Source organism: Strigops habroptila, chromosome 5 (assembly GCF_004027225.2).
Source record: "Strigops habroptila isolate Jane chromosome 5, bStrHab1.2.pri, whole genome shotgun sequence".
In the NCBI taxonomy this organism is placed as follows: Eukaryota; Metazoa; Chordata; class Aves; order Psittaciformes; family Psittacidae; genus Strigops; species Strigops habroptila.
Genome location: NC_044281.2, coordinates 20,224,422 through 20,239,819, shown reverse-complemented (window position 1 = coordinate 20,239,819; position 15,398 = coordinate 20,224,422). Strand labels below are relative to the sequence as shown.

The window sequence follows — 15,398 nt, the reverse complement described above, 5'->3', positions numbered from 1 at the left end:
GCTTTGATTTTCTTAGCTAGAATCCACAAGATGAACCAGTGCCAAGTGTCCAGTGAGTTTTCTGAGGCATATTAGCACATGATGTGCAGCTCTTGGGATCCACAATCTGCAGTTTAAATCTTGTGCATTAGCAGGTCCAAATGTACTTTGAAGTATATCTCTAAAATTGATGATACTTTCATTATAGTTACGATTCGTACTTTAAAGTTGCCAAAGCTACTCGATCAATCAGATTTACTAAATCATCATCCTAATTCTTTTTTGAATAAGCTGTCATCTTATTGTGCAGAAGTATAATGAGTGGCTCCGTTGTTGATATTATGTTTGTGAGGATTTTTTTGATATCTTTTGTTTCTGAGCAATTTTGAAGATTCTCATACCTCCAAAATGAGATGTGGTTTTCCTTTGGAAGGCAGGGAAGGATAAAATAGTCACTTGAAGTGTTTTCTAATCCTGTTTCCTCTAACTTCACTAAATAAATTGCATCAACAGGCTGAGTCCTAACCATGACATAATGCTGATGGGACAAGCTTGCATCATGGCAAGTCTCAGGGTACACAATGGTTATGTAGGTGTTCCAGTGTTTCTACTTCAAGACTAGTACCTCAGACACATACTTGCAGAGACAGGAAGATGGGTCATATCCAGAAAATTGAAGAATATCTGGCTTTCTTCTGTACTCCTGTTTGGATGGAATTTCTACTTCTGCCTTCCAGAAGCTCAGACTGATCTAGTGCAGTGCTACAAAAATGCAAGTGTACTACAACTGTCCTGCCAGAAGCAGTTAAAGTTGACCTTGATATGATCTTTGCGTTGAAGACTCTGATATGCACTTTGTGAGGAGTTACCTCAACCTCAGGTTCAGATATCTCTTGAGGATTTGGTCTGCTTGAATTTATTTTAAGTGTATTCATTTCCTGTTAATTTGAATGTTAGCAATCAAAAAAACAAAAACCAACCAAACAAACCAAAAATACCAAAAAACCACCACCATAAGAATGAGCATTTCCAGTCCAGTCCAAGTCTGTTTAGCCTAATTTCCTCTGACAGTAACCAAGAGCAAAAGCCTAGGGTATAGTGCAAGTAGGGCAAAAAGTAGGGCAAGCAGAGATACTTGCCCAAAACACCACTGAGCCTAGTAAGGTTTGTGGCTAAGGGATTTCCCGATCCGGAAGTGATCTCTTTATATTTAACTGCTCTCAGTAGGTTTTTCCCCTGCAAAATTCTTCATTCACTTGTATTGATTATACAACATCACCCAAACAGCAAGAGAGATACACCTCATGTGATAGTGTAAAATAGCTATTTCTTATCACCTGGTGGCTATTGGATAAGCAGGTCTTCTAAAACCAGGAAATATGCTATGATATGTAGTAATTCCAGCGTACCTGAAATATCCTGGTTTTCATCAGTAACTGTCTCTTCTGAAAAGATCATGAGAATTAACCAAAAAGCAGCTTCCACAGCCACTTTTGGTCACGTTTAAGGAGGGGAAGAAAAATAATGATCAGTTAAGTTTTCTGCTTTGTCCAGAAGTAGTTTCTGCCATTCAGGATGGTTTGGCATGGTTCTTTCCCTGAAGTTAAAGTTGTAGACATGTAAATCTCCTGGGCTTTGGCTGTTTAGTTGACTAGTCCTCAAACCTCTGGAACCCAGTATTAGATGTTATTACATGCAGAGAGTATGAAGGGTTGTGTATATTCAGTGTGTATAGGAAGACATGTCTTCAGGACCGTACTTGTAGAAGCATGTTATTTGCTGACAGGTTTGAATCTTACCCATGTTAGTCACTGACAGTTTAGTTCTTTGGCATGCTTAGTTTAATCTCTGCCTTTTCCCTCTACAGTTAAATCACTCACAATAGAAACTGACAGAACTGACAAATCCTGAAGGATCAAAATTCTGTTGGAAGGGAAAAAAAACAACAAAAGCCAAAATTCTAACTATTTGTGGATCTTGTTTCCCAACAAAGTGTATCTAAAAGCCATTGTCTCAGAGTTCAGAGACAACTAAATGATTGATTTCACATAAAATATTTGTTGTTTTAATTACAGTATCATCTGGGTCGTTGGCAACAAACAGATGCAAAAACATACCATCTTGAAAAACTTATGATTTGCTTAGTGTGCCTTATAATCTAAAGCATATGGTTTTGCATAGAACTGCAGTATCCAAAATGAAGCCATAAGCAATGAAGCACTGGGTGGAAGAAAATGCATTGCTTCTGTTACGAGTTCTTTCAGTGTGTGTATTCAAATGGTTCTGTTTAGGGTTATAAACAAAAGGCTATGCTCACAGTTTTAGCAGTGTGTTACAGATTCTGGGATGCACATGACATCAAAGAGGCTACACTAATTTCCCTCACAGTCAATGGCTCTTGGCACTATGAGCACACTCCATCTGAATAAACAGAATTCTAGTTCACCACAGTTGTGTGGGAGATCTGAGGTGATCATGAAGCTTGGTTTTGTTTTATTTTAAATCTTTCTGTTATAGGACATTTTACCCCTCCAGATTCTGTCTTTTCAGTGAATCTGGTAACTATATTTGGAGCTATAGACTTAGACTAAAAAAGAACTTGACAACGAAAATAATTAATTTTAATGTATTATTCTTACCTACTGAATCCAAGTAAAAGTTGAGTACACTGGAGTTGCAGGATTTGCTAAGGATTAATAACTGTATGCGTTGATATATATTTTTTTTTAAGTTGTTAGTGTCCTCTCCCTTAGCAACACTATGTGAAGCTCTAGTAAGATATTTTGTGAGAGCTGGCAAGGGCTGAGGCCTTGTAAGTCCTCATAGGACATCTGATTTATTGTTCTTTCCATGCTTGCTTGTCACTAGCAGCATGAAGAGCACCAGCCCTTACAAATATTCCTGGACACCCTTTTGTAGAGGAAGGGACTGAGGGAACTGGGTGGCAAAAATGGTTCCTGTCATACTATATCTCATTAGAGATGGATGGCCTTATTGAACATTTGCAGAGCTCTGAAGCAACTGCTAGGTGAGCACGAAGTATCCTGGAGAGAATTACAGTTGTTAATAGTATTAAATATGCCAGTGTGCCTCCAGGCTCCTGATGTTACTAGATTAATCAAATCCTCTGATGCCAGAACTTAGGTTCTACTGCTTCACTATTAATGGTTGTTTATTCCCTTTTCTTCTCTTCCTTAGTTTCTCAGTATCTCACTTGATTGTTTCATTTTTTGTCTTTTTCCTATTAATTTCTCATTCCTGTAGTTTTCTCTTTCCCCTTTCATTAACCTCAGAAGGGAAAAGAAAATACGAGACATACCTCATTACTTAAGTCACCAAGTAGTCTTGGTCTTTATTCTCTCCTACCCTATGTTGTTGTCTCTTGGTGTGGTTTTTCCTGTACTGAGATTAAAATCTTTTAGAGGCAGTATGTTTGTTTTCCATCAGCCTCCAGGATTTTTGCAGAACTCCCATAATATAATTAGATTTATAGTATATAGCACAGACCTGATAACATCCTTATTCCCAAATGAGGCTATAGATTGTTCAACAGTACTTGTTCTGTGAAGCCTATTATACCTGTTATCCTGCCCTTGTTTCTGATGCATTTATAGTTGGTAGCATTTTAACAGGCAGTGTACGAATAGCCTGTGATGTGGGCCTAGTATCTCTTAATGTGTGCTCATACTGAAGTCACCATGACCACAGTTTAGTACAGGGATGTGCAAAATAGTTGTGTTGACTGGTTTGAGTATAGCAGACAGGCAGGTGCAGCAGGAGCTCAGTGGAGGCTAACTGCCTGAGTATTCACTCTGCTTCTCAGGCAAGTTTTTAATTTTACTCCCATTTTGCACTTAGCGGTATGATGCAAATTTGTGCAAATGGTGGAGAATCATGGGAATGAGAAAGAGAAGAAAATATGTTTGTATGAACGCTCATGACCAAACAGCATTATGTGCCCTTTCTAAATCTCTTTTTTTTTAAAATACAGCGGAAATAATTAAAAACATAATGCTTCATTCATTTACAGCATTTTTTTACTGTATAAGTGGACATTCAGTCACTCCCATTTTACACTGATATGAGTGGGACCAGAATCACTAGCCCCTTGAGTCCTCTGCTTGAACAGACTTGTATGGCACAGAAAAAATTGTAGCTGTTCCTTGAAATCAACATGCTGCACATAATTATCCACTTAGCATCCAGTCTAGGAGGAGGATGTATATTATGATTGTCTGTGAGGTCATTTCTGCATTTGCCTAAGACTTCAAGAGAAAAAGTGAAGTTAAATTGCTGCCTTGAAAAATGATTCAAAACTGGAAAAGCTTGAAAACATCAAAATACATATAAATTATCAAAGGAGAACAAAGACAAGTGTTTCCACAAAAGTCTTCTCCCCAGGCTATAACAATGCTTTACATAGGCATGATCAATATATCCAGGCTTGAGAACCAAAGTCTTTTGGAATAAATTAGACTGGCAGGAAAAGAAACAAACAAAGAACAAATTAACATGATTTTAAACATTGCTTAAATTTTCATGAATGTAGACCTTGAGATGTTATGATGAGATCCCATGAGTCTGTGCTAATATTTGCTTATAATTAAGGGTTGCACTTTCATGTTTCATCTGATATTATAGATTGGAAATCAGCCACATGCTTACCATTTTTCTTGGTCATACTGATTTGTCTACTTTATTTGCTTACTCTGTTAATATATATGATCCCCTAAATGGCCCCATTACCTTTCCTTTATCAGGCTGCCCCTTCTCATGCTCCAAATCTCGCCGTCTGAGTAATTAGAGAGGGACTACCCTTTCTGTGATACTAGGTTGTATTCACCTGTAGCAGAAAAAGACGAGACTGACTCCTTCCAAACCTGCTTTGGATAAATGGCTTCAGAAGGAAAATCAGAGTACCCAGCTCCGCTCTTCACTATGTGTTGTAGTAGATGGAGTCCTTTCAACAAGGGAATTGTCGGCACAGCCTGCTTTGTGGCACTGACACATTGGCAGAGATCCCTTCTGTGCATTCCTTGCTAAAAGTAAGATGTCATCCAGAGTTGAGAACCCCCTCTGTGCTGCACCAACCTTAAAACAATCTGACTTGCATCAGCAGAATTCACAAGTTCCAAAGGCAGTTTTAGCTGCCTCATCACTATTTTCTCTGCAGAATGCTCCATATAGGAAGAATTAGCAATGTTTGGCATGGTTATCAGCATCAAGGGGTCTTTCAAACAAGGTTTTAATTAGGAATGCTTTATGAAGACCCTAGTTTCATAGCAGAGAGCAAAATCTGATGATATTCAGTTCCTCTGAAGAGTGTGCCCAGTGCCTGCTCCCCAAGTTTTCACTACCAAGATAAGCAGGACAAACAGGAAATCTAAGATGAGGTCTTTGCTGAACATCAAGTGAAGTCATCTGCCTCATGGGAAGTCATTAGGAAAATACATTTTTCCAGGTATTGTTTTGAAAGTATTGGTCAGGGCCCAAATCCAAGATGCAAAAGTCCTTGTGTCAGTGCTAAATAGCATTTTGAAGTCTTTCATTAAACCTTATTATTTGGCAGTTTGTGCATTTCTGAAAGAGTCCTTTGCAGCTTTTAGAAAGGTTGGATTTTTAAACAGAAAGATCATCTAAATAAGATATGGCATATGAAATGTGCTGGTCATCTCCAAGCCACCAGATGTCATAAAAAGTGTCTGTATGATGGATGTGATGGCTAACTGAAGAAAAATATTTCCATTTCAGCCATAAGAAAGTGAAGAAGAATCACATGGAAACTCAGAGGTGAAAGTATAGCCCAGAAATCAAAAGATCAGTACAAAATATTCTCCAGATTGGGACTTGTGATAAAAATCACATTAGAGAAATTAAATTATATTAAGCTAGAAGTGGTATGTGTCATATCTTGAATAGTTTTTAACTTTAGCTTCAGTCAAAACATACCTTTTCTAAAAGCTTCCAATCTCCACCTGAGCTTCCATCATACTGCTAAATATTTTTTTCTCCTGACTATTTAGTTTCATTATGTGCTGTATTTCTGGCCTGAAATTTTCTTCCACTTCTGACCATTAGACAGTTCAGACTTTTGTTTCCAAAGGTGAAAAACCCTCCACCTTCTATAGAGGGGTTTAGACTTGCTTCAAGTCATCTCTTAGCCTTCTTTTGAAACAAACAAAGTAGAACAGTCATCTTAAATTTCTCGCCATATGGCAGGTTTTCCAGATTTCAAATTTTTCTTGTTCTCAAAACATTCTGCAATTTACAATACCCATTTTAAAATAATTCTGCACTCAACAATAAAACTGTTTTCCTATTTCTATTGAATAGTCCTCTGCTTTGCACCCAATCTATGTCATATTCAGCTGAATATCGGTGATGATTCTCAAGTCTGTCCTGGAGACATTGCTTTCCAGCTACACAATTCCCAGTTCATAAAAATGTTTGAATTTGCATTTTGTTGAAAACACATGTCTTTTTAGTCTGTCTGAGCCCTGCAAGGTCCTGGTCTGTTGGCTTGGGCTCCTATGTATCACAGAAATAAAAAGGATAACCAATAGTGGTAATAGAGGAGTAAGCAGAAATGCCATCAGTTTGTTTACTTATAAATACTTTATACTCCAACATATTTACCCATTTGACAGTTTCTAATTCACTTCACTGTAAGCAACATCAATTTTGTGGTAGCGTTAGGGAAGCATCCACATGAACCTGCTCACCTAAGTGTGTTAGTCTGTCTGGGTTCAAGTGAGGAAAGGAGGAGGATACACAGAACTTCAGCTACCCTACCTTGCTAGATCAGCTGAGTAGTGCAATTGGGCGAAGGCATTTTGCCTACCCTGTGTTATTTCTGCACTGCAGTAAGGAATTTACAATAGAGATATTGTAACCTAAGGAATTTCTGCACATAGAGTTAAAAAGGAAAGGTTTTCTTCCAGGCAAAAGGGGGGTAGATCTCTTACTTTAAAAATGGCGCTAAAGGACGACCTGAAGGAAGTGTGTGTGCTCATTCTCTCTTATGGTCTCTAAATTTATAGTAAAATCTGAAGCTTGAACATGCTAGAGGCACTTGGCACAATTTGGGTGCAGTGTATGCGATTCCATGTTAATGATACTGGTGCTGCTGCTATTGCTTGTTAAAATAAGTGACTTTTTTCTTATTGGTGGCTTAAAGTTTGTCATCAAAGCAAAATATTTTAGAACAGCATTTAAGATGCCTATTCAGCTGCTGAGTGTTGAGCACATGTTAATACCATTTTCTCCAGATATGGTAGTTTATTATAAATGTTACCAGATTTTGTACTGTTCGCATAGTATGGTACTAAATGCTGAGACAAATGGGCCCACTGAAAGGGTATTTCCTTTGGAGGACACAAGCTGCAGACCACCCATAGAATAAACAGAAGTAATTGTCAGGATAAAAAGCTAGAGCAAAATATTAATGGCTCAGAATCCTAGTGAATAAAAGACATTTTTAAAACAAAGACTATACATAGAGGTGTAATGTGAAGGCCACAACAGAATTGGGGGGAAAGGAAAAAAGAATTGTATTATCATACTGTTTGAAATTTTCTAGGTATTTTTGTGCTGTGTTCTTGCTATTGGCAAGCTGCAGAGAGGCATGTGAAATTATGCAAAACCGAGAGGACATGAGTCTTTCTTTATACCAGCCTCTCGCTAGAATAGAAAAATTATTTGTGGAGAGGTATAAAAACTACATTGATGTAAAAAGGAACTCATATGGCCTCGCAACTGAAAATATTGCTTGCAAAACTTGCAGACCATGATGTCCTGAGACAGAAAGCTCTAAGATCACTTTTAGTAACTTCCAGAGCAAATGGATAAAGAGTAGAATGTAGTTATGGCAGGTCTTCCACAAAACTTCCAGAGACTTCTGACAGAATAAAATTGTACCTGTATCCTATCTAAATATTAAAGAAAAAGCTTTCCAAAGACGCAGATATTACTTGGGTACCCGATTTCCCCAGATGTATTTTCTGGAACAGCTTCTGCCTTGTCTGTTTGTACACAATGCAGGTAAGTAGCAAAGATCACAATCTCTAGCAAAAAAATGAAGGTTTACTGAACTTGAAAGTATAAAGTATTGAAGCTTTGGGTATTCAATTAGCGAGCATCATGAGCGTATTATTTAAGAGTTATTTTGTATTACTTTAGAAATATAACCTTTCCTTATAAAATAGGGTTTGAATTTTAGACCCAGCTCTGCAGTCAGTTCCGTGGTGGCCATTTAACCCACCATTCCTCCCAACTATTGTGAGGGAACATTAGGGTTGGCACAAAACAAGTGCTCCCCTCCCACACAGATATTGCAGTCCCACACTGAGAGGAAACTATATCTTTCAAATTTTGCCATTGACAGGGAGAAAGACAGTGAAAGAGAGAAGATCTCCCAGAGCAGTTGTCTGAAAAGGCTGAAGTTCAACCACTTCCTCTACCTCACTCAGTCATTGCACAAAAGTACAATAGTTGCAAACTGTAAACCTGGGTGTACAATAAACCTCCTTTGTAATATTACCTGCTTCTTTAGGCCATATCTTACAAATGGATTTGTGAGATTAGACCCCTGCATCTGCACAAGCCATATTGACTTCAGTTTTGAAGTGTTTAAAGGAACTCATGTGCTACTTGATCTTCGTGCTGGTCTTTTGTATCAGCGCAAGTTTCCCGTGCAGTATGGAATGCAAATGTGTTAAGATGTGTGTTTTTCCTTCAGTGCCACCAAAACCTGGTTTTGTTCATACTGTCACTAAAATGCTTTTTACCAGGGAGGTACCAGAAAAGTCAAAGGCATTGGGAGAATTATTTAAAAAGTAAATGACCTTTCCTTACCCCCACCCTCCCCAGTCTCTTTTAGTAACCTAGTGATTCTGGTTTATCCTGAAAATAATTGTCCCAGTAATCTGAAGGTTGTGCCACAGAAAACACCAGATAGAGTACAGCACACCATAATGCCATAGTGTCTGTTTTCCTTAATACAAAAAAAAAAATAAAAGAAAGGAATAGAGAGGCTGTTAGTTTCTTTCAGAATCCACCCCTTCTGAAATATTTCCTTCATCTTTAAACTCTGCTTTCCAGATGACTTTAAGCAACTGTTACTTTGCAGCACATCACAAATTATATTAAGAAAGCATAATTCCAAACCAGTCTGGTTACTCTGATTAAACAGAGAGCCATGTCAAGAAGGTAGCCTTTTTATATAATAAAAATGATGATAATAGACCAAGTCTCATCCGTCAAAAGGCTTTATTACTGTCTACTGTAGAAAAACGGTTTTGCTGCCGCTGAATGATATATCCCTAGCTAGTCACAATATACCTCATTTCCTGCTTAGATAACAGAAGATACTAAGATAAAGCGTGAAAGGGATAAGGAGCTGTGTGATATAGATATATGGAAGAATAAAAAATGTTATAAAAGTAAAAATGAAGTTCTGCTTAAAAACTTGTGTTTGAACTAAGTTTCAAAAGAGAAAACAAAGATCCCCAAGTTTCTGTCTGCTTACTTTGGATAGGAGAGACTTGTTAATAAATCCAGGGCCGAATAGGACAGAAGAAAGACTGTTTACAGACTAAAATACACTAAGACATTCACAGCACCTGGCACAGCTTAAAACTAAATTGTGTTATCTTACTGAAGGTTCAGAAAACTGTCTTGAACAGAAGCTGAGAACACCTCGTCGACGATGTCAGCAGCCCAAAATGCTGAATAGCCCTGAGGACAACATGTACTATAACCAGTTAAATGTGAGTTCAAAGTGGCAATAAAGCTGTTTTACTGGCTTTGTTTCCAGTTAATAATTCTGTTATTAATACCTGTTTCAGCCCCTCCAGCCCCACCCCCACGTTCTTCTGCTCTCGTCTTGAACATGTGCTTATGCTCTTTATCTGTTGCTTTCATGTCAGGATGTCTGCCTTCACGGTGAATAATTGATGTGGTTTATCAAAGACGAGCAAGATGCATGCTTCATCAGGCTCACTTGAGCCCTTTGATCAAAAAAATTATGCTGTGACTTCTGATATTATCAGCATCTGCTTGCATTCAACACAAAATCACTTTGAATTAAAAATTAACGACTTGCTGCTTTGCTTTGACTGTGTGTTCTTGGCCCTCTCCACAGGGAACTCTAGAATATCAAGGGAGCAAGAGGAAGCCAAGAAAACTTGGGTAAATATCTATCTTCTTAGTTCTAAGCAACTGTAAACAGAAGAAGTCCTTTGTGATATTATAGAATATGCAAAACTTTCTAGAGATGTTTCTAAAAATAAACAATTAACATATTTCTGTGCATTGACATTGGACATTTGCTGCAGAAGCAAATGTAAAACTTGCATGTACTGCGGTCTGCAGACACTAGAACTGATTCTTACAAAATAGGCTTCCCAGCTCTCTCTGAGTACTATTGCTACACAAAAAAAAAAAAAAAAAAAAAAGCTTTCTTCATGTTTTTAAGTGCATTTAGCATTTACGAAAGGTACCAGATGAAGGGTGTTGAAACTGAAGTTCTATGACCTAGAACACAGACAGAAGCCCTGCCAGCTTTGCAGCATCACACTAGCAATAGGCTTCAGCCCTCCTGGGGGGCCAGCCCTCCTGGCCTGCTCAACAGAGAGGGCACTCAGCCCAAAAGGGATCTGCTCCTTCTCTGTTGAGCTGAGTCACTTCACATTGTCACATGAGCAGTTATCCCCTGGTGATAGGTAGAAATTGCTGAAAACAATTTACAAAAGCCAGGCTGGCTACTATACAATTCCCAAAGTATTTCATCGACTGATCACATCGACCAGAGGGAATTGATGGATGCTTGGTCTTGCAAATACACCTACTCCAAAAATATACAAGAACTTTCTGTATTACTTCCTCTGTTTTTAATCAATCTTCCAAATATAACAGTATGAATAGGAGGTCTTTGAGTCAAGGTTAAAGCCCAAAATTTTGCCTGGCTGCAAGATTTGGTTTACCTCCATCCCCTAGTTTAAAAAAAGTCTCTATTCCTACTCAGGGAATAAAAACACTAACTTCGGACAGCAGTGTTCATCATACATCACAGGAAAATGAAAACCTCTTGATGTCAATAGGACTTTCCCCAAAAATTGGTGATGTGGTCCTTGGCTCGTATTCACAGCAAACCATCAGCTGAAACACATTACCAAAATCATACCCTACTTGTGGAACTCATACAGGTGAAAAAGCCACATTGCTCAAATTAAATGCCAATTTGATGCAAATACTTGGTCTGTCATTCTGTACACTCAAACTAAAAGACTTTATTGCATTTCACTGACTCAGAACCATTCAGAGTATAACCATAAAAAAGTAATAGCAAGGTAAAAGTATGTATAAAAGCTATACCTTTCTCATGAAATCATACCATCTTTTTTTCCCTTTCTTCTATTAGCACTCTTCACATCAACAGAGAAGTTTCTATTTCTGAAGATATCGACAGAATGATTTTTTTTAATAAATGTTTTTTCTTTTCTTTCAAGCCAAATCAAAGTGCTGGATGGCGAGGATGAGTATTACAAATCATTGTCAGCTGTTGAATCTGTCCCTGAAGATGACAGCTTTCTTAGTTCCCCATCTCCTCCTTCTTCAAGAGGTGTGTCTTTTGCTCAAAGCTGAACCTCACTTACTCTATTGACTAATACTGGTAAGAGAATTTTCATGTTTGTAATCTCTTCCAATTAACTTTGTACGTGTGTGTTTATATAATATGTAATAAAATACAATTTCAGCTAGTAACCTTCTTTCACTAATTTAGACCTCGTTTTGCAGCTGTAGTTTGTCCCATTCAGCTGAATTTCTGTAAGCAATTCCAGTAAAGGGGAGCAGCACTACCTTACCTGTATGTGTTGATGTTGCTAACGGATACGATTCTTTAGCAGCAAGGTTAGTTTACACAGTTCCCACCCCTTCTTCCCTGCTCCCCTGGCTGCTGTTCCCACCCTGTGCCATCCCTTCTGTTGTGCTGGCACAACTGCTGGTAGAGCTGTGTGAAAAATGAGATCAAGGAACTTATTGAACTGGATTAAAAGAACTCTGTACTAAAAATTTTCATTTGGGGTCATAGTGAAAATGTTTTGTATTCCATTAGACTGATATTAAACATCCGTTATAACTTTCTGTGCTGTGTGTGGTTTTTAACACTACAAAAATGTACAGAGTAAAATCATATAAAATAATAACTGTGTCTCAGTTTACCTTGTAAATACTTTTCTTATAAGGTATTATTTTACTGTAAGTTTATTTTGAAGAATTACTTCAAATAGAAGCAGCAAAATAGTTTGAAAGTTAACGTTTCACGCACTGCTTCATATAGTTCTCGTGATTGAAACCATTATTATGACTAGTTACTCTTCTTATGCATGTAAGTATTTCATTTCTTTATTAACCTCTATTTCTGGTCTCCAGTGATTCCTACATTTCCACAGCCCTCTTGATATAGTAGAGAAAAAAAAGTCAGCTGCAAATTTTTCTATTTGTTTTTCACTTTCTTTCAAAGTCTTTAATGAAACAATATGTAACTTTCTATGGAATGCTGAGATTCTTCGCTGGTAACTGTTTCTGTGACAGAAGCTGACTATTTCGTCTTATTCTTTACTTTCTGTTTCCAAGCCACAGTTTTGATCTGCGGCAATTCTTTGCTTCTTTTCCATGCAAGCTCTTGTCAAAAACGTTTTAAAATCAAATGTTTAAGTGTACAGCCTTACAAATTTGCTCTCTTTTTTTTTTTTCCCTAGAAACCATGCTGATTAAATCTGACCATGTGTTATATATGATAATATATAATTATATGATCCTTGTTTTTATCTCCCTCCAATGGGTTTACCCTGATTGGGGATAACCAGCCTTCTTTCTGGAGGTGCAGTTCACACCTGTTCATAAACTACAAAATTTCTTACTATCAGGGTTCACTGGCACTGTCTTTTTGACCACAGGACAAAGGAAGATGGCATGGGAAATGAGACCAAAGTGCAGTCGCGGTATCCGTAAGCCAGAATATGGTTTGAAAGGATAAAAGGTAATGAAGTAGATAGATAGTCCAGCAAAAGCTTTGTCTCTCCTAATAAACACAGAAATTAAGTCAGGCAGGACAGACGAGGATGAGAGAAGGGTTCAGCTGTTTGAGGAAGAACAATCCTTCACTCATTCTTCACCCAGAATGTGACAAAATGTTGAAACTAAAAGTTTAATCCTGCCAGAGATTGAAGTCCTTCAGTTCACTCCTCATTTTCCTCTGTTGTACATCTGGGTAGAAGTAATTTAAAGGTGCTTTAGAGCCTTTAAGATTTAGGGACTCCTCAAATAACAGAGAATTGGTGAGTAGCTGCAGCTGAATTAATGATACTCAAAAATGCAGTAAAAAATTGAATGGCAACTAATAAGAATGCATGTGAGCAGATCAGTTTCTTTACATTTTGTCAAAATGTAACAAGAATGAGTATTTCATATGATATGTCATCAAAAATAACATATAACTTTTATTTTCCTACACAGTGTATAAATTCTCCATTAATTTGTAACATATCTGAATGGAAAATAACATTATTTTTAAAAAGTCGAATGACTTGCTCTGTTCTTATATTGACATAGATTACACAGAGTTCTAGCAGTATCGATGCTTTGTGGTTCCATCCTTTTTGAAACCTATTTGGAAAAATCAAGTTTTAGTATTACTGCAGTTCACATCATTATTATGTTAATATTATCATTACTAGTTAAAGTTTATCAATTGTTTCAGTTAAATGGTAGTGAGGTTTTCAGTTAGGTATTATGTCACCTGTCTAAAACCCCACATTTTACATTACACTGAGTAATACATTACTCTAAGCAGTTCTATTAATTTCATAAAGAAGTAAGGGAAAGTGAAAAATAATATATAATTCAGTGAAGCACTTAAGCCAAAGCCTAAGTCCCACTGAAATCAATGAAATTTCAGCACATGATGAAGTGCTTTGCTGAATGGGGGCCTGAGTTAATGAGAGTAGCTTCAGAACATTAAATAGTAAAGCACAAGCAAAATGCAAACACTCCCTAAGTATATTCCTTAGATTTCTTCTTTTTTCTTCTTCCCAATTGTTAAGCTTGTATCAATCTCAGCTATCAGAAATGGACTCCAAAGAGATTTTAAGTAGTCTTTAATTGCATGGAAAGAAAGGGTAAAATATAGTATTTTCCTTGTTATATGTAATGCCACTGTCTACCTCTGCTATAACTTTTCAAATTAGTTTAATGTCACTAATATTTTTATAATGAAGCTTTTTTTTATACTGAAGCCTATTTTTACACTGAGGTTACTATATAGTAACTGAAGTTACTATCTAAAAGCTGCTGTTGAGTAGTGTATTTTCACTTTTGCTACTTGGCCAAAAACCATGCACAAAGCCAGTCTGTGCATTTTATTGTTTCATAATTTATCCCACTTTCTTCATATGTTTTTGACCACTTTACCCTCACCAGATAACTCCTGTGATGTGGCCATTTCTCATCCTCGTTTTAGAACACATGCATGCCTTCATATTATTAAGAGGCATACGCTCAGCTTGCTGTAGAGCCATGTAGTGATATTAGAACTGGCTGAAGAGTTGAACTTCTGTTCCCACATTGATAGATGTGTGTGTTTGGGTTGATTTGTGCATGAAAAGTAAAGGAGACATGTCAGTGTGATGATCATGGTCAGTGGGAACCTATCAACATGAATTGCTAAGATTTTCTCATTTGGTTTTGATACCATTGAAGCATTGTTCTGATTTATTTCCTTTCACGTGTATTATCCTAGAGTATTAATGTATTTTGCTTAATAGTTCATAATGTATCCCATTCTTAACATTTTATAAACGTAGAGTTTAAAACCTCTTAGGAAGAAGTAAATTGCTTAGACAGTGTGTGATATATTAAACAGTTTTCAGCACATGGGAGACAAAAGGGTGAAGCTCAACAAAGTATTTTAGTAGATTTCTTCTGTAGACCTTAATGGCACTAGAAACCGGTTCTTGCTGAGGACAATTTCTGCCTTTCAGTTATGGCAGGGACCTTCTGGAGATTAGCCCCTTTCATTTGGTAATTTTAAACGTGCTTCTCACTTAAACATTTACATCACTTTAGTAACATAAAGGGACCTTAGAATAGGAGTGAATTGGCAGCCATTTTAAATTTGCCCCCACTGTGACCTCCCTCACCCATACACTGTAAGAGTGGTGCAAAAGGCTTCTGTGCACTGAAGGTCTTTTAAGTGGCCCCTATCAGGCCATCCAAGGAATTGTTAGTTAGAAGCTTATAGAATTATAAATTATCATAAATAATGTAAAGCTAAAGACTTTGCTAAGTCTAATCAGGCCAAAAGTTGATTTCCTTTTGGTGGTAACAATCAAAACCAAATTTTTCAGTGGTAGATATAG

General features: G+C 37.2%; 1 protein-coding gene across 8 annotated transcripts in view; it reads left to right on the top strand.

Annotated features, from left to right (window-relative positions):
- Positions 1-13,005, top strand: part of MYO3B (myosin IIIB) — a 206,768-nt gene extending 193,763 nt beyond the window's left edge. For 7 of the 8 annotated variants that reach the window (XM_030486038.1, XM_030486040.1, XM_030486034.1 and 4 more), the window contains 3 exons: positions 9,640-9,746; positions 10,121-10,167; positions 11,487-12,123. In XM_030486038.1, the coding sequence (XP_030341898.1) occupies positions 9,640-9,746; positions 10,121-10,167; positions 11,487-11,622 (290 nt within the window). In that variant the 3' untranslated portion in view covers positions 11,623-12,123. Of the gene's footprint in view, positions 1-9,639; positions 9,747-10,120; positions 10,168-11,486; positions 12,124-12,938 lie in introns of those variants that run through there. The other variant, XM_030486037.1, reaches the window with a different exon arrangement.
- The last annotated feature ends 2,393 nt before the right edge of the window (positions 13,006-15,398 follow it).